A 27,920-nucleotide genomic window follows, 5' to 3' on the forward strand; every position below is an offset into this window, starting at 1 on the left:
AAAAAGCCTCTCGGACCACAAAGCAAGCAAGGTGGACGTCAGCTGGCGACGTGAAGGCAGAGGACCTGCTCCAACGGCTCTTTTCATTCCCCCTCTCCACCCTCCTGCCACCTGCCACACCAACGGCCTCGCTCCACAGGCTTTTGCTGTGACTCTTGGCTGCGGCCGGGCCTCGGTGCGTGGGGGCCAGGCTGCCGCGGGAAGGAAATCTCTCCTGCCCCAAGTCCTGCTGCTTCGAAGGAAAAGCACAACCACCTCCTGCAGTTTGGCCCCTGTGCTCAGCAAAGACTGAGAAGCAGCCAAGTTATTTTTAAGCCTAGGCACAAAGGTGAACCAAGACCCATGCTGGAGGTTACAGACTCTTCCTATTTTAGTTTTAAGCAGTAGTTAAGGAGCAAGGTCAGGCAAAATAGCTCCAGAATCAGGATGCCTCTGTATCAATGCCTGAATCGTGTGGCGAAAGAGGCTTTAAATAATAATAAAAAAAAAGCTACTGTACACAGGTATATTTTCTTCCTTTGCTTCTTCTTAAGACCTGCTTTTAGACTTTGATCAATAGGTATAAGGCTGGGCTATACACAAGGAAGCCCATATAAAAGCTGACATGAGACAGCTTAAAACATCTCACCAATAAGCCCAAACCACAATTATTTATTCCTGTGAGATGAAAGAGGCTGTCTAGATAATGCGAAGTCTTTCATGTGTCTTCTAGCCAACGTTTTGGTCACTAAAGCATTGCTGCCGCTAGCTGATTGTCCTGCACCCCCGCCAAAAGTCACTGCTGACACAGCAGAGACAACAGAACGGAGTGCAGCCCTCATGCCACACCGGCCAGCACTCGCAGAGTTTGGCACCTTGCTTCGAATCCACCACCGTCAGCTGTTTGAGCTGAGACATTGCATTTTACACCGAAGCAACTCGAGCAGAAGCACGTAACTCCACCAAGCCAGCGCCGCAGGAGGAGGGAGGCAGCTGATCGTTACAAGGCTCCAAAATCTTGAAACTGCCATAACAAGGTTTGCTAGAGGACATTCACTGAAGAGACGTCTAGATAGCAAACTGCAGCCTCTGGTAACCAATCAGGACATTTTAGTATGGAACACAAAAAATCCCTAAACCCACAAGCAAACAAAGAAGACACTCACCCCACAGGCTTTGAGACTGGGGTATCACTAATTAGTCCCTCTGCAGGAAGGACAGTTTAAACCTTTAGCTTTACTGCCACCTTAGTTACGGGCAAATCATGTTTGATTGGAAATGTCAGATTTCAGGCAACCACTTACATACAGTGCAAATTGTTTAAGAAAATTCCATTTTGAAATACACTTTGGCTCCACATCTCAAACACAAGTCTCCTCATCAGGGCTTCAAGCCATTATAGCCCAGTTACACTACCGTGTTAATACCCACTGGCTGGGTAAATAGGTAAAAACTCCAAATAGCATACAAGTGATCTCAAGCATTACAAGAACCCTTTCATTTAGATCTGGCTTAACTCAGTTCAACCTTTATGATACTCAGGTATTTTTAGGAAGTTGGGAAAGGTTATATGTGGTTGAAATAATAGTAAAATAATAAAGGTATCTTCTAGAACGGCAGCTTGAAACTGAATAACATAACGGACTGCATCTTATGTTTTTCTAAGTCCACTTTCAAGGGGCTGAAAACAACCAACTGTTTAGAAAGGCAGTAATTTAGCAGAGATGTTTTTGCAGCATACCTGCAAATATTTTAATATTTTACAGTCTGCTGGATGACAGAAGTGGAGACAAGAAAAACATCCATTCCAGACACTTGCATCTGAAAACAAAAATAAACCCAAAAGGACTAAGAAACAGTGTATCAAAATTTCACCTGTACTTGCACTCAGGTCCTTTATTGGATTGAAATAAAGAGACAGAAACATGAGATTTGATCTTCCAAGGTGGCAAAGTGTGCACCGAACCACTAAGAACTCACAGAAAAGGCAAGGCTGTTCTTGCACTGGAGTGGCTCTAAAACAAAAGCCAGACATTTCTGAAAACCATAACGGTGAAACACTTTTGCTCTTTGAACGGAATTAAACAGCTCAAAACCAGCAAGGGACTGCATGCTGTGAGATCTTAATAATATGTCCTTTTAGGCTCATTGAGTTTGAATAGGAAGACATAAAATTCAGAAATAAACGTACACGTGTTACCAAAGGGAGTGTGCATAATGTTTTCTACTGGTGTGGCAGTGACAGCGCTATAGCCCCATGTCCTGGGCAATTTATTAACTGCGAATCTCATGTTAAACGTGTACTGTTATGGCAGCTGGCTCACGACCAGGGAAAACACAAGACCGGGCAGACTGCTCCTCTTTCTTGCCACCATTCCTAGCACATGGCACAGGTTTTCCCTGTTGCTTTGCAATGTTACTATTCTTTAACACTTAAAGCTGTGGCTTTGTTGCAAGGGACCTGGATTTTCAGGAAAGGCTGGCACCCACAGAGGTTATTTTCCTTAAGAGTTGGGGTAGGATTTTTCAGGACATACTGGAAGGGAGTGAAAATTAAATGGCAAATACATAGTTAGCTGTGAGCATCTTTGCAAGCAAAAGTCTTGGGGGTGGGTCTTTTACCTGGGGGCTGTCAGCAAGTTAAAAATATGTAGCTGAGTACCTGGATGTGCTATGCCTCCAACCCTGTTTGGAGGCCTGTTAACATACACACATCAACCTGAAAGACAGACTACAACTAGAGATCTGGGGCAGGAATTTCAAGGGCAGAGTTGTATCCTGCTACCACGCTAGGGCCATTAAATGCAACCCTTCAGATTCTTGGTCAAAACATACGGGAAATAGAGCATGCCAATTACTTGAATGCAGAGACAGAAATTAACTTACCTTAAGCTGACCTATTTCTTTAAATTTGTAAACTTCAAATTCCCAAAGTTCTGTGTTTTTGCCAAGAATTTTCTGGCACTTTCTGGAAAGAAGATGAAAGGCGAGAGAACAAAAGTAGGTACATAGGATAATACAAATATGACAGCATTACTGCAAGGATTCATTTCTTCTTTCTTCTCCCTATCAAGATACTTTCAAATCTGACTTGCTTTGGCAATCACTGCTTCAAGCAGAGCACGCCAGGTACGCTATCTTTTCAGATCTTACAATTTTGTTGCAGCCAAGAGGACTTAACTGTTTACTATGCATCCACCCTTATTCATTAGGGCCATATTAGCTTTATGAGTAAAGTTTTTAAACCTCAGATGAGAAAAACTGAGCACTTAAAAAGATATGCTTACGCTTACACATACATGAAAACAAATCTTAGGCATTTTCTGATCTTTACTTTAGATAACCATATTTGACATTCTTGTTTACACCCATGTAACCACAAATTATTTTCTGATGGTCTTAGGTGCAATGACACAGTAATAAATTTAGATTATCAACATCCAAAAAAACCCTCCATTTTGAAGATCTTGTCTGACTTTGAAAAAATCAAGGCTGACTTTCAAAAATATTTATGTCTCAATTTTAGTTAAACTTTAGAAAGTTTACAGTTAACTTTCGGGTCACTAGAGGCAAGAAAATATAGGGCACAGTAATATATCTGTATGTTTTGAAACTTCACGAGCTCCAGAACAATAGAAAATCAACATCACAAAATACTTCAGAACCGATTATTTGCTTCTGCTTTTTCCCTCACACAGACACACTTTAGCCAGCAAAGAAAATCTTTAATAGTAAGTTACCGAGCAGCCAGGTCATACTCTCCTTTCTCCACTAGGTGATTTATATAGGCTAAACCGATGTCCTAAAGGGAATAAAAATAAAGAATTAGATATAAAAATGTGGAAGTCAACACCTGACTGCCACAATAACTACCATTCCAGCTGTATGCACTGCTGTTAAGTCAAGCACCAGACCCTAAATGGACACCGTGATGTCCTTTCTCCTTTTGATGTAGGGCCCGCAGAAGAGACAACACAAAATACTTGCAGACACCACTCATGGGTTCAAATTAAAATGCTCTTTTAAATAATTCTTTTAACCTCCCTGACACTGAGAAGACTGTGCCACCTCTACATATTAAGGATTGCTCAAAACACACAGCTGATCAGCCAGTGCTTGCATTAGTTATCTCAAAAAGAAAACCACTGGCTACTGTAAGAGACACTTTCTTTGTCAACAAAGTTTGCAGGGGGGAAAAACATTAGTTGAGAATATAAATCCTAGTGCTGCTCCATAAAGTAAAGGAATTACCTAGAATTTAGCGAGATTATTACATATTATTGCACACTAAATTCCCCTCCTCGAGAGTTTATCACACAGGTCTGCTGTAAAATTTTTCTGGTAGGAGTTTAATATATTAAAATTTTGGCAAACCAGCCATGCCTTCTGCTGTAATCTTAATATGGGTGTCAAGGTCAACACAGTCCAGTGTACCCACTGCATAAATTAAGAATCACATAACTTTATTTAAAAAAAAAAAAAAAAAAAAAAAAAAAAAAAAAAAAAAAGGCAAAGCAAAGCGCCCTGTACAGCTGAACAATGAAAAAGAAGTCCTTGTTTCCTGTAAAAATAAACATTTGGTCTTCTGAGGTACAATATAATTTTTTTGATCAATATCAGTTACAGTGCTGAGCGGAGCAGAATATGAACAGAGGTATCCAGCAACTTCAGTTGGTCAATCTACTACAGAATTTAAAAAAAAAAAAAAAAAATCATGCACATACATCAGATTTTTAGGATTTCATTCCATTATAGGAACCACCTTCGCATTTTCAACTTCACCATCCTCAAGAATGAAGATTTCTGGCAGCCTCTTTCTCCTGTGGGCCAGCTCCCCAGTGAGCAGAGAAGACAGTATAAGGAAAGGAGCTGTAGTTCTGTGGCTGTTTAGGACCCTTGAATTCTGCTCAAGAGGTGCAGGGGGGCAACGATCATTAATGCAGCCTCAAAAATCCCCAAGACCACCAGACTTGTCAGGTGGTGAGTGTGGTGTCATTGATCTGATCGCTGCTGGGCAGTGAGAGCGTGAGTTGTTTTAAACCCCTCTACCACTAATCCTTCACTTAGGGCTTGATGTCAACATTTTTTCCCTCAACACATTCTGTAGGTTTTGCATTAGAGACCAAACACTCAACAACTCTGCTTGTATAGACCCACAGTGAATTTCATCCTAGAGGAGCAAATTTCTGCAAGCTGAAAGAAAAGCTTTCCCCCCTTCACCCCCCCAGTGGATTGGTAGGACCTCCTTAAGAATTCTTTACATCTTTTGCAAGGGTCACAGAGCAACTAAATCATACAAACTCTGTGATGGGTTATGGCATGCCATTAGGTCTCAACTCAACTTCTGGACGACAAAAGAAGAAAAGAATTTTTAAGACATACTGATATACAGTGTGTACATTATAGCTGTAATCTGGTTAAAAATTAAACACATCTTCTAACACTTTGTACTTAAATACCAACTTCCATTTTAAAAAAAAGCAGTATTAATGAAATACTAACATATTCATGCTGAGGTCAATTTAAACAAAAAACAGCTAAAATTAGGGATGCTTTTGCGACTTACATTTCCCTGCCACCCCCTTTTGTCTTAAACATTGATACCCTTTGTTGCTCTGTGAAGGGACTATAAACATGGGAAAAAATGCAGAAGAAAAGGAGCTTAACTATATAAAACAATAAGAATTGCAAAGCAACATGAGAGAATTAGATGTGAAACTGCAGCTGAATTTCAATAGCATTTAAAGGTCTTCCAATTGCACCTTTTAAACTCCTGCCAAAACCCTGTCACATGTACAAAGTAAAAGTTAAAGAGAAATGTGTCACTCCCCCCCCAATCTCTAATATTGCAATATTGTGTGTAACTTGAAATAGCAGCAAATTTAATACAAATATAAAAGCAAACACAAACCCTATCAGCAATCAGAGAAATGGAATTCTCTTCTTTTTAATGTCAATAGCACATTCATATATTCCAGATACTTTTGTGTTTCACATAGTAACATTCCTGTTCTGCAGCTGAAACCAAGAAATCGAAAGCTAGTTGGAGTATGCCTAACAGCTATTGTCTGGTGCAATACAGAACAGGGAATGTATTTGTACCATCTCACAGCATTCTAAAAGAAATCAGATATTTTGTCTTGAATAGAAGTTTTGAGACTTACCAAAATCTTGTGCTTTTTTATGGTTTTCTGACTAATCTCAGCTGCCATCAAAGCTTCCTATATTCAAAAAGTAGAAAACAGAGATACTAGCCAAATACACAAACTTTCAATACAGAAAGCTCTAGAACTGCATAAATCAACTATTTTTCAGAGCAGAGTGTTTGAAGCACTAGAATTTTTAATGCCATGGTTGGATGAACAGCTTTGAATTCATACTCAAACAAAAGCAGTCAACCAAAGAGAAAACTACTTTTGTTTCCATCTGGGTTCACTCCACATTACTATATTAGGATCAAATTGCAAGATTACAACGAAACAGACAATGCAATCACATTGGATCATTTTCAAATGAGAACCCTTCACTATGAAAACCTATGAAAGTAAATCATCAGGAAAGGGGGTGGGGGAAGACTGCCTTTCACTTCCCCAGCCCAAAAGTCTTCTTCAGTCAGACTGATTTAAATTTAAGTGTCATTTGCCATTCTTCTACTTCTTTCAAACGTACAGAAACAAAGCTAGCGCTTTTGCAAACAAATTGAAGCCTTTAACATACATCATAACATCCAAGCTATCTACTACCTTGAATGGCTTTCGCAAAGGCACATACACAGCTGTCACTTGCAAATTACTGGAATCTTCAGGGACCAAATACTGTGATTTACATAAACTGCAAACCTGTGCTCATCATATGAGTTTGCTATTCACATGCAGAAGCATCCTCAAGGATTTAAACAAATCTGCATGAGGAATATCATGATTGCATTAACAAAAGGAGTATGTGCTGAATGGCTTTCCCATGTTTGTTGTTTTTTGTTTTTTTTTTTTATAATGGAGGTCCAACAAATAATATGCAAATAAGGATTTGCAAGTTACTTTGTTATGCACCATAACAAGTGTTCTAAGTCATTCACCGCAGGACATCAGAATCCAGAAGATTGGGTGCATGTTGATATTGTCTGTAAGAATTTATTATTATTTTAAGGCATTTAGATATACATGCTTAAACACACCACTATTTATTTACACATCCAAATACTGAGTTGCTTTTTTCCAAGGGAGCTGTATACCCTTGTTTTTTAATATTGGCTTTGCTTTTTTGTGAGCAACACTACTTTCAGCACCGATACCTACAGTTCGAGCCCATATTATTTTACTTTTAAAAGCTTCAACTCTGAAGGTAAGTAATGCAAAGCAATGCACAGTACCTTAACATAACCTTTTCATTTTATAGTGGAAACAATAGAGAATTGGAGAAATCTAATATTGCCCATCAACTCCATTTTCCTTCTCTCTTTGGTTGGAATAGATCTAGAAAAATACCCATGTAGCTCATTAGTTAACTGTTATGCCACTGTAAAGCCAAAAACCAGCTTTAATAATTTTCAGTGACAGCTAATACACTTCATATCTGATGCTGAGAGCAGTATTCACAGCATCTAATCCAGCTCCCTCACTTGGGTGCAATTCAGATGAGTTGTTTCAGTAGGAAGACTAGCTCTCCAGAGAGTTGGAGAGATGTACACTCAACTGCTACGCTTTGCAAGCATTTAGTCAATGACTGTAGGAACAGGAACTATCCAATCCAAATGACCTAGCAAAGTTCATCATCCCACTCCAATTTCCAAATCAGAATAGCCTGAAGGAAAGACTGTTGTTAAAATTACTTCGTATTTCTTCTTTTCAAGAAGCCAGTCAATGTGGTCATCTTGGTCCCGCTCTTTAGCCACAACCACATCTCTTGGGCTGATGATGTAAAAAAGTGATTCACCCTCCGAATACTCTGTAAATGCATACACAGTTTTATTATTGTTATTATATTTTCCTTAAGTAAAGCCCTGCTTTTTATTACACCCTTGAGGGGAATTTAAAAAGAGGAGATGCAAGGAAGATCGCAAGGCTACTCCTGTAGAACATGCTTGTTTGGGAAGCTGTATTCTCCAATAAATTAAAACTGGTTTAAATGGCAAAATATCTTAAAAAAAAAAAATCACTATAGCTTATTGCAAATTCTGATTCATACACTATGTGTAAACTTTATGATGGTTTAGAACACATTATTATACTTTTAGAGGACTATTACACTACATAGCCTGCAATAAACTTATCCTCCCCATCAAGGTCAAGGCCATCAAAAGCATAAATGATAGATGCCATAACCCCTGGGGACACAGCACATCATTACAGCAATGCATTTGCAATGCTATAAGTTAAGGCTATATGTATAATGCAGTTGCTTATACCATAAGCCTTTATTTTTGAGTAAGCTCAAAGTAAAAACGTACTTAAAGGTAAAATCAAACGCAGAAGATGACTGTTCAGAATAGTTATTATTTCCACAGAATCCATGAAGAAATATCATCAATATTTTGTAGGTACAGGAAAGAAAACCATCCCCCATTCTTTATCTATATCTATACACGCATACAAATACCCTCCTAGGCTGATAAGCAATTCACAAAATAATGCTTGTTTTAAAGCCAGACAAAAAATTTAGACTTGTTAGATTAACTAGAACATTCATTAAGCATAAAAGTACAACCGTGGACACGAATGTTCTGCTTAGGGACAGGTATAAAGAAATCCCAATGCTACTGATAGCAGCAGAGATGTTTTGGACATCAGGAGGAGATGTGCTGTATTTCTAGTGGCTTAAGGGCATTGATGTACACAAAGAGGCCTGCCAAGCCTATGATTTGAAGCGTGCTGCCAGAGAAGATGCTTAAAAATCAGATTCATGGATTTTAAAAGCCAGAAGGAATGCTTCTGTATAACACAGGCTATATAAGCTTCACCAAGGAATTCTGCATCAGCTTTGCCATTCATCTTTCTGAACTACAACACATACACCAGCAAACCATCCCATCTTATTTAAAACACGCTGGTATATGTTGTGCCAGGGCTTAATCTCCCTGCCTGTTACATAATTAAACGTATCTTCTAGGCTGAACTTGCCCAACTCCAGTTTCTGTTCATCACATTTTGCCACTGTAGAGTCTGCTATATACAAACAGCTTTGTCAGTACCAGGAAGCTAAATACCAGTGTGTCCCTTTTAAGTCAATTCAGGTGCATCTCACTGTTGAAATGACATTTATTCCATCTTTGTCTCTAAAGCAGCTTTTCCAGACACTGTACTACTCATTTTGCTATTCCTGAAGCCCTTGGTGTCCAAGGAGACACAAGAGCTCCTGTGGGTCACATGCTGAATATATCTCCAAAGATACTGCCTTCCCCAATACTGGACATTACACGAAATCTGTATTTCTGGCTTCCCCAGTGTGTCTGAGTTAACAGATGGCATTACAAATCATGATGTTTAAAAATGCATGTCTGTCTTCTTTCATGTGACTGGTTCTTGTGGATTTCCACTTAACACTTCCGTGTCATAAACAGTTATAGATAGTTATTCAAGGAGATGTCATAAAAATTAAAAAGGAGGCTGAGTCCTCCCAAATCAAGTCTTTTTAAATTAAGTTATGAAAACAAAATAAAACAATATTAAGAACACCTACCTAAATGATAATCTCTACATTCATTTTCCTGAAATCCCCGTACTGTTAGTGCATCAGAAGAGATCTCTTCACAGGACTCAGGTAGGGGTTGTACAATATCCAGTCTAGGCCTTGCACAACACTCCACTTCCTAGAAAAACATCAACATCTTAGTTGCATCCTACATGATTTACCTTAACAATGCCAAGGGATGGTCATCTACAAGCAAGGGTGAAATTGAAGAGCTGCAAACACTCCCAAAGGTCCAGTACTGTGCGCTGGGTACTCACTGCAAACCACCCAAGTCGCAAAGTCGCGCTCCACAGAGTAGCTGTAATCGCATCTGAGACACAAAGAAACTACTCTTGGCTTGCCTCCCTTGAACAGATCAGTGCAGAGAAGGAGGTTTAGACAAGACAGAGGTCTAACCCTTACCCTGAGTTTGCTCACTGTTTTTCTGCTCTCGGTCACAGAAGTTTTCAGGGCTATCACACACAGGTGATCATCAACCATTGCATTCAACAACGGACAATTTAAGACGCATTCTCAGCTGGGTTCAGGCCCTGAAGGACAGAGATCTGTGAAGCAATTATATTCTGGTACTGTGATGAACTTTCTTTTTTAGCTGGTGTTTAAGTTTTTACTTTTAAGTGTCTAGCGGCAGTAGGGAAAGAATCAATCTGAGAATAATCTAAAACCCTTGATGTGCTGATGATCTTCGAGTAACATGAACTTTCAAGTGTAATGTAGGTGGTTATGGTAAAATGACATGATGGATTTTCGTCTTCAAGGAAACCACTGTCTTCAACTAGCTGTATTTTTAATTAAGTCAAGGTCCAAGACAACCCCCATTTTCTACTTCTGGCTGTAAATTACAACAAAATACAGAATGAAAGAGCAAGACAACATACAAAGTGGGTTTACACAGCCCTAGCCTACCCATGTGCCGTTTGGCAGCAGCTCCACTTGGGGTTTATTTCAATTTAACTGTTCTGGGGTGGGGGCAGGAAGCAAGCCATGAGTTCAATTCTGATCCAATTTGTAACACGCAGGAAGCCGTCATTTGAAAGCTGTGAAATCAAGCGTAGGAAGAACAGTGTTCCTCACAACCCAACAACATTTGCAGCAAGCAGCGCTTCTGCAGCAAGCGCAGGCAGCTCGGGCTCACGGAGCCAAGGCACTAACAGAGGGTTTCCCACCACACCAGGGCACGGACATGGTGTCAGGGAGGACAGTACTTTTGTTTCTTTGCTAGAGTTACCCAGAGGACTGAGAAGTTATCAAAGTCCAACATTCGAAGTTTGTTTAAAAGGCTAATGAAAAGCAAACACATGAAAAAAAAAATCTCTTTCCTGTGTTCTATTACCATTATATCACCTGAAATTATCTTTCCATCTTTCTTTCCTGAAGCAGTTAGAATGACTTTAACCTTTACCAGTCACTACCTCCTTTACACTAGCTCCTTTCCCATGCAACTTCTTCATTAACAGCAGCTTCCCAATTTCCTTGCTCCCTAGCATTTCAACCCACCTTTTCCTCCCCCTTCCTTATCCCATTTGTTTGCCTCCTTTCCTTTCATCGACTCTCCTGCACTAGATGACTACTGTACTGGCTCTCTTGGGAAACACTGCTGTAACATTATTTTTCTCCTTAATATAAATAAAGAAATAATAATCTGACATCCTGCAGCAGAGCTAGAAGCTAACCCTATTGATTTCAGCAGGCTCGAGCGTTTGTTTGAACCTATAGCATTTCATTGCCTAGCAACTTGTGCACCCAGTTGCTTAAGGTTACTATGGTGATGGTTGTCTAATGCAGACATACTATCAAAGAGATGATCAAGAGCATCTGCCATTCTCACACCGCAACTTCAAGGATTTCCTCCACTGCCTCGCCTTTTATTTGCAATATGAAGTAAATGCTGGAGACAGACACGGCACTCGCCCGCGCGCAGTGAAAACAGCTGACATGAATTCTAATTCCTACTTATCTACGCACGTATCTGGGTGTACACAACTAAAGGTCTTGGAAGCAAGGGAGACAATGATGCCACTCGTGCGCAATCATGCATCCCGCCCCGCCACAGTGACTCTATTGCTTGAGCTGATCAACTCCACTACTCTCAGTACCAGCAAGCCCCTCTGATGGCTACACAAAGATTTTTCGTTTCTTCGGATGCAGAAATAGCAGAAAGAAAAAAGAGAAAAGGAGAAAAAAGGAGAAAGGGGGGGAAAGGAAGGAAAAAGGAAAGAGAAGGACTTTCTAGAGACCTTCTCTGCCTTCTGCAAGAAATAAAGGAACCCAGATAGGACTTCTGAAAGGTAAATGCATTAGTCTTCAACATCACCTCCACTGACTTTATTTTAGATGTCAGAGAAGTTTCAAACACTGTTCACTACCAGCAGACTACAATTTTTTTCACAGATAATCAGATCTGTGTGACTAGTTTAAGGCCCAACTCACAGGGCAGTTCAGTGCCGTGAAGAAACTCTTAACATAAAAACAATTACCGTTTTTTCGGAAATCTCCTTAACATAGGAAAGTATAACAAGCTGGTCACAGAGAGGCGCAAGTCCACTGATATAGAATTCGGTGTCAAACTGGAAAACTGAAACACAGGAAAGACAACAGATTGTTAAATAAATGAATGTGTATGAACTACTCTAAGAAAAACACACAACGGATTTCCAGTGGCAATCAACAGCATGCAGTAGCACTTCAGAGAAATGAAGACTCAATACATATAACAAACCTACAGACTTCCCAGTTGTATCAGCAAGATGAAAAATTATATTTAACAGATTTAATTCCATTAAAGCTTGCAAGAAAAAATGTTTGTGCTCCAGGACATGCTAGAGATTAAACATTTGAAACGAATGGTCAGCCTGATTTTCAGTAATCACATTGCAAAAAGGGAAGCAAAATGAAAAACAAACCCAGTAAAATAGGCAATAAATAGAATAACTTAATTGGTTTGCATATTTGTGGCAAATTCATGTGGCCATAAACGAATCACACCTGCTACATCTATTGGTATGATATATGAAAACACAAAGATCATTATTTATTAATCATCACTTTAAACATCACAGGAAGATTTACAGATACCCTCATTACAAAGAAAGCATACAATTAAATAATCTCTTTTCTTGTTCATAAAATCAAAAATGTGATTTCCTAAAATCGGTCTTGAAATTGAGACTTTTACACGATGACTGTTTCGAGAAAGACAGCAGAACTGTATTTACAGAAAGGCTCATTAAAGCAGACCTCTGCCACAGAAATAGCTATTTAGTTTTATTCTGCTGGATTTACAGTGCAGCCCTTTTTGTGGGCTCCTCTCTCCTGGGGCTCAGAACAGGAATCCAAGTGCTTACCTTATAAAAACTTATATCTATAAGCATTTACAAAAATATCAGATGCATCATTTTCTCCTAAAACATTGTTTTAGGAAAATCTAAGCACAAGTAGGAAAAAAAAAACGTTTCCTTGCTTACTGCTATGCATGCTACATTACTAATATCTACTGCTTACTGAAATAGTTATTAAGTATTTTAGCAAAGCAAACAGAAAATGCAGCATAATGATATTAAAAATAATGCTAGTTTTCTTTAGCTAAGGTAATAAGAAGGAACAGGAGAAATAATCATCCTCCTGCTAAAGGAGAAAAAATACTGTTAAGTAAAGTACAGATTTGACACTTGTCTCTCAATGAATAAGCAAATACTGGTTTTCTCTTAATGACTGCTGACACTTTGACATCACTGGGGGACCAAAGCACGGCACAAGGGTAGAGCACTCAATCTATTCTAGGAGAGAATAGGTTCACATTTGTAATCCTGTACATAATTATTTTGTTCTAGCCTGCAAGACTGATGAGATTACTTCGACCGTGTCACGTGTTGCTCTGAGTGATGATTTTAAACAAGCCATGTCAGAAACATCTACATAATATATCTTATTCCCAGTTTACAATTTAGTATTTGGCATTTTAAAAGACTATGGAAGACAGGAGAGAAAACATGGAAAAGAAATAACAAAGCCAAATCTATAATGCTGGCTGCAAGAACAAGCAAAGAAACTTTAATTTCAGCTTTAAAAAGTAGCAAGAGAAGGCTCTCAAAGGCATAAAAAAATACTGTGGTTTGAATTTGGAGAGGAAAACAGCATGGTGAATGGTACATTTATAAAGATTATGGGGATGACTTTAAAAAACTGTGTGTGTTTCTTTGACTTTCACTGGAACTTTAGCTCCCTTGCCAGTGAAAACGTTTGTAACATCCACATAATGGTGTATTTAGGATCAAGCAGTAGTACTGTTCAGTGAGACAAAAATAAATAAAATAAAAACCATCACTTCAAGTTTTGTTTTTAAACAGAGTTTAGTTTCCTTGGTTTCACTTTCAGCTTTCTCTCAAGCTCATCCTCCTCAAGAGGCCTTGTTGAAACACAATGCTCTAGCTCTGCTGCTACAGCCTTGAACAAAGAATAGCTGGCATAGACAGTGCTTCTTGACCTGATAAAAACCTTTGATGCAGCTAATCAAAAAAGTCTTACTGAAAAAAATTATAGAAGTTATAGCTGCACAGAACACTAATAGGTTAATTTGACTTACTCTCTGGACACTTCGTTGTGATCAAGGGCGGAAAAAAAAAATCCAACATAGAGGCACTACAGAAATGCTGTTAATTTGAAAAAGGATCCAAAACAATTAAAACAAATGTAGTATTGAAGTAAATGGGAATGACTGAGGTATGGCCATGTGTCATACGTGCTTATGCCTGTCACAAGAGAAGATGGAAGATATGCTGACAGTCAATCTACTCTATGTTCAGCATCTATGTACAGCTGTCAAACAAATTACCAGGAAGCAAAAAGAAGAAACCTGTAAATCTTTTTGTGTTGTTCATTGAACGACATGTATGAAATACACCACACTACAGGAATACAACAATATATGCTACATTATTTACCCAAATGCTATTAAACAGCTTTCTCTGGAATTTACAGATACACACACATGCAGTGGACTGAAACTAAAAGTCTATTTCATTTAACCAAATCTCAAAAAGCAGCCCCTGCTTTTCCACTGCAGATTTATAGAATGAAATTCTGGTTACAGGCAGAGGTTTTTGCTATTGATTTCAGCGGGTCCAAGATTTAAACACTGTCTTCTGGGAAAGTAAGCAGGAAGCTAACCTAGCATGCGGAGAACTAACATGAAACTTAATATGTGGAGAAAAAGAAGGAATTTTTTTTTTTTTAAATTCCAAATGATATAGGAAAGAATTTGAAAAGCCATCACACAAGCTAAGTTTTAGATAGCCCACTCCTATATCAACAGCAGCAGAGCCAAAAAGCACCATGAACTGGCCCAGCTTACCTAGAACTCTGCTGCACTGTTAGCTACTGGGGTGATGCCACTACACATTCCCAAATTACCTTTCAACCACCCACCTCAGGGATATCTGCAAAATTTGCAGTCATTGCTGTAGACCACAGTACAGCATACTTTTAAGTGTTTTCAAGATGCTATCTCCACCACCAGTGTTTTTACTGAGCTAGGTTATTTATGCAAAATAGAATACAAAAAACCATGTTTTGATTAGCTATGATCAGGTGTATGCAATTGCATTTCATATAAAATATAAAAAGACTTTTCTTTCTTTTTCCACAGTAAGTGCATTCAGTTCCAGCTAGAGGACCAGAAAAGGTCCCATATAAGTATCGCTTAAACTGTCTTTAGATGGATAGAAACAAATCACAAAGCATAAATATATATTCACGGTATATTTTTATTGAAATAAAGAATATTCTTACTTTTAGGTGTGCTATCCAACATAATCCTTGAAGGAAATACAAATCTAATGGTTTTTAACATTCATATTTTTCTATGAAAATCTTCATCTATGAACACCTGCCCCAGCATTTAAGTATTTCCTTACTAATGGTTTCTATCTCCCATAAGACTTCACAAGACCTGTCATATATTCAGATTTCCAGGGCAGATCTACCTCTGACTAGAGCCTGAGCAGAAATCTTAGGATGTGCCCAATTAAAGAAATGTCAGCTGCAACTCGAACTGTAAACTTCTGGGGAGGAGCACTGAAGTAACCAACATGAAGGTCCTTTATTTGGGCTTCAATGTCCTTAGAACTCCCTGCAAATTTTCCATCTGTACCACAACATGTGAAATCAAGCAACTATTTACCTAATCACATACATACTGTGATGACATTCTAATGGACTTTTTCCTTGAATTTCAGCAGGAAGAGCAGTAGGGTAAGACTAAAATCGGTGGTGGGTCCTATACAAGCAAAAACTGATGCTTCCAAACTTGGAATTGACACCCTCCACTATTTATTTATAATCAAGCCAGTTGGAAATTCATATTCAAAGTTATTCAAAGTTATTTTTGTTCGAATGTTGAAGTTTCAGAAAAGCTTTAGAGAAAATTTAGCAACCATTAATCAATCATTCTATATATAACTTTGAATGTCATACAGAAAAGATGATGAGTATTTTCATTAAAGCAAAGCAGGACAATGAAAATGATACTGTTAATTGAATATGATCACCGAACAAAAAATACCACCTCGGCTTCAAATCAAAACTCTGTAAAGCCTCTGTCACTTATAGCTGTTGCCTTACTACTTTCTACAAGCACAGAACGGAAATGAGCAAGAATTTTGCTACTAAAACAAAACAAATTCTCTCAATTATCCTATCACACTAATCAGAGACATCAGGAAAAAAGCCCACTACCTCATCATGCCAGTAATCATCCACCTGGTGATGTCTTCTCTTCCAATTAAATTAGAAAAATGTTTTATGTACTGTAAGCAGTGTTACAATTTGCTGTTTTACCTGCAGTCAGGTTGTGTGTAATAGAAGTACTACGATGGCGCTGACATCATCCCTATTTCATCTCACACAGCAATAAAAATCATCTTTAGAAATATGGCAATTGCCTGTCCAACTCTCTAGCTACAGTCACACACAACCTTTAAGGAAATCCCATGGAATCTCTGATGACAATTGGAAAGTCAGGAGCTTAAGTTTCAAAGCTTCAAAGTTGATTTTCTGAAAAACTTTTTTTCTATTACACATTGAACTGAGAAAACTTTGTTAACCACCAGGGAAAACATTCAGGAGTTTGACAGTCTTGACTAATTTTATCAAGAAATTTATAAATTATGGGTTTGGCTTCTGGCAAAACAGGATGAGCAAAAGGCTAAGTAGAATCAGCTATATAAAGGGGTTGGGGTTTTTTTCTTTTCTTTTTTTTTTTTTTTTTTTGGCAGTTCACTTCTCAGAGTGTATCAGACTTGCTACAATGGAACGTTTACATAAATCAGCACATAAAGTTGATGACAATTAGTCACAGTTAATTTCCTGCTCATCACATTCATTAAGAAAGCTTTAAGTTCCATCTGTATAAAGAGAAAAATGCTGGTATGGTAGATGCCAGTATCTCACTTTACAAAACAAAAAAGAAATATTTATTTTCAGATAGAAATATGCGGTCGCAGTGCTTGGTGGTAACTTGCCATGCAGTTATACAGCTATTCTCTCACAAAACATACAGATGTGTTCTTGCAAGCAAACCCACAGAATATGTGATTTTTAAACCAGAATTCTACTTTGTGGGCAATTTGAGGGAATGCAGAGGGGAAACAAGTGCTCAAGAGGCACTGTTGGCTGGTTGGTACCTGGAATTAAGATGAGGTTCTTCAGGTACAGTTTGGGCTAAAACAAATTGAATAGGTACAGTGTTAATCTCTCTAATTTTCCACTATCATTAACCACCTGAGTAACGGAGGCAGAGATAAAGTACTTCTCCATAAAAGTATATAAAATCCTGAGCTACCTGACAAGGCCATTGAAGATCAGATGCCCTGTTTCACTTTGCAAAGGCATCATATTAACTGCAAAGTGCTAATTAGTTCTTTAGCAACCAGCCTTCTCAGGGGCTTCAGTTGAGGAAGGGTTTCCTGTTCAGACCAGAAGTTGTCCAGTGTTACAGCTTTTGTACACGCATCAGGAGCGAGCACAGAGGTCAAGCACTCTTTAAGAAGGATCACAACAGCATTTAGTCCATGTTAAGCCTGTAATTCAATACCAATACTTTCTAATCAATACACTACTTCACAGCAGTAGCTGACAGAGCTAAACTGATAGGATCTGCTCAGCTAACATACATTTAAACCTAAATAGAAACATTTCACTGGAGTTTATCTTTGACACCGAGTGAAGACCCCAGAGGCAATGAACTGTAACCTATAACCAGAGACAATGGAGATTACTGAAGAAAAGCACCATTAATATACTGAAAGATGTAAATAAAATTAGCCATGCCATGTAGATCTTAGTGCATGAGGCCTGTATAATTCATCTAATTGCTCTTACGAGCAATCACAGCATTATCTTCTTTAAAATAAAACAGCTAGAACACTTCAGTGGTGTTACTTTCACATATTATGGGCTGCCTGGTTTAGCATCATGGTAGACACTGTATTAATTTCCTGCCTCAGACTAAGTATAGCTATGTGTCAAGACAGAATCAGAAGATGAGGAGGACCTTATTACAAAGGATCCTATGCGCCTGACTTGCATGGCAGGAAATGCTTTGTTTCCGTGTGCACTGGGCTACAAACCACCAAAGAAACATTTATAAACTACTAATGCCATCACAGTTTATTATGATACTGTTGTGGAACTTTGAGGCCCTCAGAATGACTCTAAAAGAATGTAAATCTGAACCTGTTGAGACATGAGAAAACACTGTATTATCACAGACTTCATATATATTACCCTGATGAGCAGAGAAACAACTACTCCACTCCTGGTTTTCATTCCAGGTGCAAAATTGTAAAAGCAGGGGGGAAAAAAATCCCACAACACTAAACGTGACAAAAGTGTGCTATGGGTTTCATTTTTGATAAGAATGTTGTCAAGATGTTATGAGTCAAAATATCTGAAGGACATTCAGCTACCCTGCCACTGAAGGATATTCTTGCCCTGTATAAATTCTTTCTTTACATTATGAAAGTATCAGTTTATGCATCCACTTACGATATTAATGGTCTTGCAAAAGACTATACTGGTTGCTGGTCTTCCCATTAATAGTATCAGACCTTCCAGCTATGCCTTTGAAAAGTAAAGTTGAAATAAAATTGAAATAGACGCTATGGCATGATACAAACCTCTCAAGAAGACCTTCTATGTGGCTACATCAAAAGCTACTGTAATTTATATTGAGACTTGAACAAATAATGTCTCTCTTTTCCCTCCCAATCTAATCCTCACGTTCCAGTGAGTGCTGCTGACAGTATTTGTCAGAGCTGTTTCAGTGCTTTCACCTGAAACCAGAAAGAAAAATCTCAAGCATGTCGTTAACAGGTTAAGTGAGATAAAATGCCAGTCTTCAAGAATACAGAGAAGATTTTAAGCTAAAAATTGTAAGATGAAAAAGTTCCCTCCATGTAGACACATTACAGCTGAAGTAGAAGTTGTCTCTGTTCACTTGTCGCTATGTAAACAACCCCATTTAATTATTTTCTAAAAGCTACTTACAGGTACAGAAGACTATATAAAAGATCTGAGGCTAAACCTCTCCTTTAAAAAATTGTCCCAATATAGATGATCACAGAATTTAAGATGCTATGAATAAAAAAAAAAACACTAACAAAACCTATGCAGGAGGACATTATGACAACCTCATCAACTGAAAATGAGGAGGCATTTATGTTATGACTACATGTTGCCTCTGAACTGTAACAGCTTTTTCAGGCTAGAATGTGAAAACAGACCTTTAAAGCTTATATAATTTTGAAAAAGAGCACATTTGTACAACCATACCTATTTCCACATAGCGGTTTGGAAGGTCACGCATTTCACTGGCATGTCGTTCTTTTACTGAGCAAATCTAGGAAACAGAGACTTGGATCATTATGATGAACAAAGTGTAATTCCTAAAATGATACTAGCATTTCCTAGAAAATCCTTTTCTTATTGCTGCATACTTGGACATGCATTTCTGTATTTTGAAGAACACGGGCTATAAAACAGTGACCATGCATCACTGAAGAAGAAAACCAGACAGGAAAGTCGTAGCTGTAGTACACAGCCTTATGTATATATGATGGGAGAGGAGAAGGAATATAGACCACATGAGAAAAATCTGAAAACATCTGCCCACTATGATTTCCAGACAGTAACATATATGTGAGTTTAGTTTCGGTATCTTCTCACAATTTTGTGTGTGTCATTACCTTACAATTTCAGTAAGAATATGCTATTGCAACTACCAATAACAGGAGGAGAGTACGTACAAATAAAGCAAATGCAAATACTCAAGTGTTGTGAAGCACTCACAATAGAAGGGGGAAGACAGATGCCAAACTTAGGACAAACCTCCTCATTTGTAAAACTCTCAAGTTTAATGCTCCAAAAGCTTTTAATGCTTCACCTACCTCACTTTACCCTCCCTTTCCATCTACTCCCAAACAGCACTTTTAATTTCCCACTGTGCAGGGATGTAGCTGTTTGTTATTAGAAAACAGCTTACAGGCTTGTGACAAACTCCTGTCAGGTGCTGGTCTGAGCAAATCATAATCAGTCTGCAGCACACAATTCTGAAATGCCAGTTCCCTGCTAAAAGCAGAACAAAACCCCAAGCAGCCTGTCCCCCCACTCCACTCCTTTTTTTTTCCCATAGTTGACCAAAATCATGTGGCTGTTTTAGCAGTCAGAACCTCCTCTGCCTCCAAAAATACCTCATTGTAAGTTGTTCTCCCTTAATGCTAATCAAAAGAAATGAATTCAGCAGCCCACTAAAAGCTTTCAAAAGAGGAAATCTCTCCAAAGCACAGAGAGAAGTGTCCCTGAGGATTACATTCGCCTGCATGCTCACACACAGAAATCTGTCTGACCGCTGCGTGTCTATCACTCCTCCTCCTCATGAGGGTCAGTCCAATGACATTTCTATGGCAGCAGGAGTTCTGCACACTGTAGTCAAACCAAATTCTATTTTTTTCGATTGTCTTTGCTTTTCAGAAATAATCCTCTGTTTGTCTGTGATAACAGCAAGCATTTATTACAAAGACAGGTAATTGCACCTTTACTGAATTTCCCCAGCCAATAATCAGCGTTAAATTATCCTTCCAGCAAAGGCTGCAGGGATACATATCTGGGCGAAGGCTTATGTCGTCTCGAGGCACATTGGTAATTCTTTGCTTGGAGATCATGTCAAGTATCTTCACGCCCTGAAAGTTTAAATACAGGAGAACTTTTCTCAGCATGACAAACTCCTACTCACCACATCCCGCATTACTTTGTACGCTAAGGCAGTCGTAGCAGTTTATGGCATAAATTTCAGGGTGGGTTGAGTGTGCCAACAGAAAAAGCTGTTGATACAAAAACCTGTCTAACCCAGGAGGTGACAGAAGAAACAAAAGGGTTAGAGTGAGTTAGATACTTTTTATTCACGTGCCAAATAAAAAGATATAATAAGTGCATGAGTGGCAGATTAGCAACTCCAGTCATGAACAAGTTCATCTTGTTGGGCTGGTGCTACTACTGGAGAAATAAAAAAATCCCAGCTCTTCCACAACAGCCCCTGTAGAGAAGCAGAAATTTCCACCGTGGAAAAAGAAAAGATGTGAAGCAGCAGCTCATTAAGATAAATGAAGCTAATCTGTACTTCTTCAGGAATGCATTTCTACTCTTAAAACAGAAAAGCAAGCATATTTAAATGATTGGGTTTGTATGCGGTGATTTTTCACTGTCTCCTCAGGGAATCTCCTAAACTAAGAGAACAAAAAGTTTAAAGAAATAAAGATTAAAGTTTTTTGAGAGAAAAAAAAATAACCTGCTATTAATCAGATTTTTCCATGCCATTCAGACAAGGTGAGCTACAACATTTCCAATAGCAAAATGGAGATTAATTTCATGTTAAGTAATGACTTGTTCTTAGGATTTAAAAGCAAAATTCCTGTCAGTCAAAACCAGGCCAGACCCGAAAATAAAACAAAGCATTTTAGTAAGTATTTCTTTTCTGCTCACTGAGCTTAAAGAACAATTCTCATAATCACAGAAAAGGGGATGGAAGGGACCTTTGAAAGGTCAGCGTCCAGCATGCCATTCCATGTTAGGATTTTTCTAGTGACAAAACTGATTTAAAAGATTTCTCTGCCTGTTTCTGTTCCCCTGCACTGTGAGTTTCTATGTCCCCAGCTGTAGAGATTCAACCGTTTGTAAGACAAAGAATCTAAACATGGTCATCGTAGTCTAAAGTCAGGTTTTGATTTTTTTTTTTCTTTTTCCCTTTGTTTATTTATTTATTTTAGATCACAAGAAGCTGTAAGTGTGTCGTGGTTTGAGCCTGGTCTGCAACCAACCCCCGCAGCTGGTCACCCTCCCTTCCCCCTCCCCACCTGGGAATGGGGGAGGGAATTAGAGGGGTGAAGGGAGACTCGCAGGCTGAGATAAGAACAGTTTAATAATGGCAATAAAATGAGAACAGTGATGATGATAGGAAAAAAAGGAACTATATAAACAGGCAATGTACAACGTAATTGCTCCCCACCCGCTGACCAATCCCCAGCCCGTTCCCGGCCAGCGACCCCGAGATACCAAGATCCCACAGTCGCAATCCTGGAAGCCAGAGAGCTCCTTCCCGACCACCCCTGCTCTATACAGTGAGCATGACGTGCCATGGTATGGAATATTTCATTGGCCAATTTGGGTCTGGTGCTCTGTCCATGCTCCCTCCCTGCTCCCTGTGACCTTGTGCATGGGCAGGACATGGGGAGTCGGAGAGTCCTTGAAGTCTCAGTAGCAGCTGAAAACATCAGTGTGCTATCAGCATTCTTCCCATACCAAACCCAAAGCTAAATCCAAAACACAGCACTCATCTAATCCCCGCAAAGGAATATTAACTCTATTTCAGCCCAAACCAGGACAAAGTGGCATGGGGGTGGGCCAGTTTTTTTTTCCCCATGATCTTTGTCACTGAAGAACTGTGAGCATGGAACACACTCCTATTGGCATGGTTAACAGCCATCAAGGGTTCAGAAAAGAATCTGCACACAGCATCTCAGTGTCCAGAGCCCAGATTTCTGGGTAACATAAACAGGGAGGTTATGCTTTGTATTTTCTAAGCTCATCTGATAAAACTTGCAATCTTCCTTGAACTGTATTTTAATAAAGTTGTCTTTTATTAATCTTATCACTTTGTCTTCAAGGATAATTTTCAAATAAAAGTGACACATATCACACCTTGTGTCTTTCTACAAGGCAGCAAATCCCATATGGGATAGACTAGCTTAGGTTTAGAGCGCCTTTCAAACCAATAGTGTAGAACCCTCTATAGTTATGCCATTTGCATCATGAACTAAAAGGACTTCCAGAGTCAACTTCCTGTCATGAAGGAGCCCAAAACCTGTTCAAATGGATGTTAGGCAGCCAAACACCCCTAAGGATTTGGTCCTGGGGTGTCTCAGTTTGTAAAACTTACGTTCTTGGCCATGGAGGAAGAAGAGGGCACAGCTGCAAACATGGGTTAACCTGAGCATCTGACAAGCAGAATTAGAGCTTGCCTAAGTAACCTCAGAATATCCAGTGTCTAACAAGCTCACAGTGAGCCAAAAAGTATAAAAGGCCTAAGAAAATAAAAACTGGGTAGCACACACACAGTAAGAAGCAAGGCTGTAAAAGATCTTCTCTGATTTTGAGAGGAAAAAAAAAAAAAGGAACACAAAACCTTGCTAGAGGATGGAAAAATTTTTAAAAAGGTAAAGGGGGGAGGGAAAGGCCAATAACCAAATATATTAATCTTTTGGAGGGCAAGTGTCATTTAATTTTTCATTGAAAGATAGGCCCTGACCATGGCTTTTTGTCTCTGACAGATGGCTCTCAACATTTTATTAGTATTCTGTGTTCTGATGTGGCATATGATCTCTAGGGATAGCTGTCTTCAACTGTCCTATCCATTCCCAGCAGATTCACCTAGAATATATATTTTAATTGTATAGCTCTGAAAAGAACAAAACCTTCAAAAAAGCTAATGTTATGTCGATCAGGCACTCATTGAAGTTTCAATTCTAATGCAGTTATTAAAGGGGAGCAAATAAACAGAAGTCCACCTCTAGCAATTTCATATCAAACTGGTTTTGAAAGGAATAAAAGAACAATGGCTTTAAAATATTTTAATAAACGCTTCCCTTCAGGAGGGAAAAATGGTAAAAGGAAAAATGCTAATGTTTCACGAGTACTTTCACCACATTATTTTAAAATACGATTTTGGAATTTAGACATGATACACACTTAAAAACATATTCCTCACTGCGGAGCTTTAAAACACAGACCTTGACCCATCAATTAGATATACAGTGATAGGTGAAATGCGACACTCAGCGTGAAAGCAATGGTTCCCTTTAAAATATGAATTACACTTAGAGCAAAAAGGGCCTATTTTCTACTAAGTCCAGCCTTTTCTAGTGGCAAACCAACATGAGAAATTATTACTATAATTTTTTATTATCTGCAACATTAGAAGTGCATATGATAATGCCACTTCTGTACAAATTACAAAATCCAGACAGGTTTGGGTTTTTTTTCAGGGGAGTAGAGATGTTCTATTATTTATATAAAGAAGAGTTATATTAGCATTTCTTCCTAAGACGGTTTGCTTCAATAAATTGCACTGGTCAAAATTCTGCTATACAATAGTGTATAGTAGTGACCATCCCCAACAGTGGTATGTTGAGCTACTTTTCTTAAGTTCTTCAGAACTGGCAATTGTATGGAGAACACTGACTAACTAGTAGGAAATGCAAGAAGGAATGTCCACGAAGAAATGGGATCTAAACCATTATCTTTCAACTCCTTTTATAATGGATTCTTCAAATGTACCATTTTTCAATAGAATATTTTGGCAATTAACATTGAAACTTTTCAAACATCAGTGTAACACAACAGTATTTTTGCTCATTTAACAGAAGTGACAAATACTTACCATATTATTGGCCCAAGCAATTAAGTGTCCTCTCCATTTTACATTTCTTATATTTCCTTCCCCTTCGTGTAAAACTGAAGGCTTCCATCTATTCATCCAGCCTCTTTCATATAGTAGTAACTATGAAGAAGTGCAACAAGAAATATTTCCGTGACACAGTGCTGTATGTAAACATGGGAAGTATTTTTTGCTTCATTATCCCTTACTCTGCTTGAATCCAGAGGCAACAAAAAAAATGAATCTATCACAAAACAAAAAAGCAGATACAATCAAACATTCTCATATAGGACATATACATTGAGAATTTTGTGTACTACAGAATTCGAGTAACTTTAATAATAATATTAATAAGCAGGTCTTCCATCAAATTTCTTCAAAGAATGGTAAATACAATTATTTCCTTTTTAAGGAAAAAGAAATTAAGGCATTTGAGAACCTAAGCCTTCAGTCCTGGTGACAACACTTCAGAAAGCTGGTAAAGGAACCAGGCCGCCTCACATCTATCCACCGATCTTGTGATACTCTCCTTTTTCTCTCTGAAAACCAGGTAGTCAAAGCAAATTATCACAGAACCACAACCCTGTGACCTTTTGTTTGGCCCCACGTGGAACTACATGGCCTTCCACAGGGCTCTAGAGATGCTGTGTGTTAGGCCCACACGTGCAAATCGCACTGTACCACAAGTGCTCCTGATTGTAAAACCTGTGTGATTGGGAATCTCAGGTTCGGCAAATAAGGAAGGTATTTTAGAAAACCTAAATGCATAGGAGTTGTTATGAAATGTTTTGCAGCAGCAAAGAAAACCCCCAACTACATGCAGACAAGTCTGCATGACAGTCCAGCTCTTTTACCTGTTCCTGTACAGTTTCAGGAAGTTATTTAAAAGGATTATAACATGGAATCACTTTGAATGATGCAAAGGGCAGTGTTTAGAGGGATACCTAAGTAAGAAGCTGAAATATCTGTGAAGATCATACTCTAAAGTACTAGTTCTGCCAACTTTTGCATGAGTACACCCACATGCACAACCTGAACCTGAGCTCACAGAGGTGCACAATGAGCATTAAGATATGTAAAACTGCTACCAGCAAGGACTTTTACCATACTAAAACCTAAATTGTGTACCTATGTTGTTAATATTTCCAAAGATCCAGCTGTACATGCTTTTTTATAAATGCACCACATCTGCATAAATACGTCAAATGACAAGACACTAGCTGTTTAAAATAGCATCTTTTAACAAAATAAGGGATTTTTAACAGCAATTACACAGACTGCCTTTCTCTCCTAAAACCACGAGATGGCACCAGAAGACAAGTATTTCCTCCAAAAGTTTAAGGCAGTCCTTATCTAGGATAGTCTCGAAGAAACTTTTTGCATGAAGTGCGCGGCAGACATCAGACTTCTCACACTCAAGCACATCTTGCCACTTTCACCCCACCCAAAATGACTCTGTCCTTCACACAGCTCGCATGAAGGCCCACTCTTTAGACAGCTTAGGGTTGGGGGTTTTTCCACCTACAAAAAGACTACTCAATAAAGCTCTTACAGAACATGCTATTTTAGTAACCAAGGCAAGACACTGAAAGCAGGGTAATCCCTACACTCCTAAGGCAGTGCCATACTGAGGGATTCCCACTGCCAGGCAGGTAGGTGGATGTGAAACACAGGAGCAGCCCTCACCCAAACTAGTTAGGCTCCACTCAGAAGCTGAGGATGTCAGTAAAATCGAAGGGCTGTGCTGATCCAGACTGGAAAATTACTTCTTCCCTAGTTCACAAACTCCTAAGGAGAGGCTCAGTAGAAAAAGAACTATCACTTGGATGCTTCTTTCAATAAAGACAGCAGGAAAACACACAGAATTTTCATCTGGACTTAATGGATAAGGCTGCAAAAACTGATGTGGATGATATGAAAGGTTAAAATAGGCTGATGTCAATTACATCAACTGAACTCTGAATCTTTTCTACTCATGACTGAATCATGATTTGAGTTTATTTATTACACACATGATCCAGCGCGAGCTTGTAATGACACGCCGCAGCTACTCTGTTACTGTTCATGGTTTGTGAACATGAGGCTTTTTCATGAGACTCTACCTGAGTAAGAAACTGCAAAGCAAGTAAATGACTTGAGAAAGAATTTGTGGCGAGGAAAGAAAATTAAAAAAAAAAAAAAAAATCCTGCTTCAGTCTATGCTCAACTCCAAGCTCGTGATTAATTAAATCCTCAGACCAAGGCAGTAGAAGACAAGTCTGATATTGCATGTAATAAAGATGGAAATAGCATGTGAATCACTGCAGCACCCAGAATCCCGTTTCATATCAGTGAGTGCAATAGGTCCAACACTGAAGCAAAAGGACACTCAACAGAGTGACTTAAAAAAAAAAATAATCTCAAAACATGCTTCACTAATTTATCTGCAATGCAATTATCAGCTTTTTATTGATATACATAATGTGATTTCTGTATTATTTCTTGTAGCAATGACAGCTGAAAACTGAGTTACTGAGCACAGAACTTTGCTATGCGTTTTGGAACTGCTACTCACTGAATGCATCTCTCAGAGTAAGCAGACTAATTTATTTCTTACTCTTCCTTTCTGTCTTCACACTGAAATGTTTATCACACCAGAACACCATTTAAAACTTCAAGAGAAGCTAGACACATAAAAAAAAAAATCCACTGTTTCTGGAGGGGCTCTGCCTACCACCTCCCTTTCTTTTTGGTAGGGGAAAAATGTTTTAGAGCTTTATTTCCCATAAATCCCATATTCTGGCAGTCAGCATTCACAGTACTTATATTTCAACAGCAGCCACAAAAATCACTTTCTTGCATTTTCTGCAATACAGTTTGTATTTTCACCTTTTTGGTTTGCTCTGGTAAATCTTTCTAGCCTTTGTTACAATACAGCAGTACTCAGAATGCACTTCCAGCATCTCCTGCATGTACTGCTACATGAAAATACAGTTAAAATAAACTAAACTAAACTTTGACTTCAAGGGTCTCCACCCACACTCCTTCATAGTACACTGCAATCTTCTGACAGTTCACTACTTATTATTTTGCGAGTCTTCATAACTGCTTATGCTTGTCCACTGGATCATTCAGAAAAATGACACACTGAAATGCATGAGACAAGAGGACAGTGCAGGACACTTTTTGGTTTTAAAAAGAGGTGGATATAATTCTCTTGGATTAGTGAATATATCTCTATGTATCTTTCACTACTAGGAGATTAACCTCCCCCGAAAAGAGCTCAAAACTC

At 38.6% G+C, this 27,920-nt stretch overlaps 1 protein-coding gene across 1 annotated transcript in view; it reads right to left on the bottom strand.

Moving 5' to 3' along the window:
- Window positions 1-27,920, bottom strand: part of VPS41 (VPS41 subunit of HOPS complex) — a 110,710-nt gene that overhangs the window by 27,365 nt on the left and 55,425 nt on the right. The window contains exons 8-16 of the mRNA XM_033007122.2: window positions 24,653-24,772; window positions 20,754-20,900; window positions 19,495-19,561; window positions 12,144-12,241; window positions 9,655-9,784; window positions 7,808-7,923; window positions 6,144-6,200; window positions 3,720-3,781; window positions 2,866-2,947 (exon numbers count right to left, since the gene is read on the bottom strand). Of these exons, the coding sequence (XP_032863013.1) occupies window positions 2,866-2,947; window positions 3,720-3,781; window positions 6,144-6,200; window positions 7,808-7,923; window positions 9,655-9,784; window positions 12,144-12,241; window positions 19,495-19,561; window positions 20,754-20,900; window positions 24,653-24,772 (879 nt within the window). The remainder of the gene's footprint in view (window positions 1-2,865; window positions 2,948-3,719; window positions 3,782-6,143; window positions 6,201-7,807; window positions 7,924-9,654; window positions 9,785-12,143; window positions 12,242-19,494; window positions 19,562-20,753; window positions 20,901-24,652; window positions 24,773-27,920) is intronic.

The sequence above is a fragment of the Tyto alba genome, unplaced genomic scaffold (genome assembly GCF_018691265.1).
Source record: "Tyto alba isolate M040663 unplaced genomic scaffold, T.alba_DEE_v4.0 Super-Scaffold_46, whole genome shotgun sequence".
Lineage (NCBI taxonomy): Eukaryota > Metazoa > Chordata > Aves > Strigiformes > Tytonidae > Tyto > Tyto alba.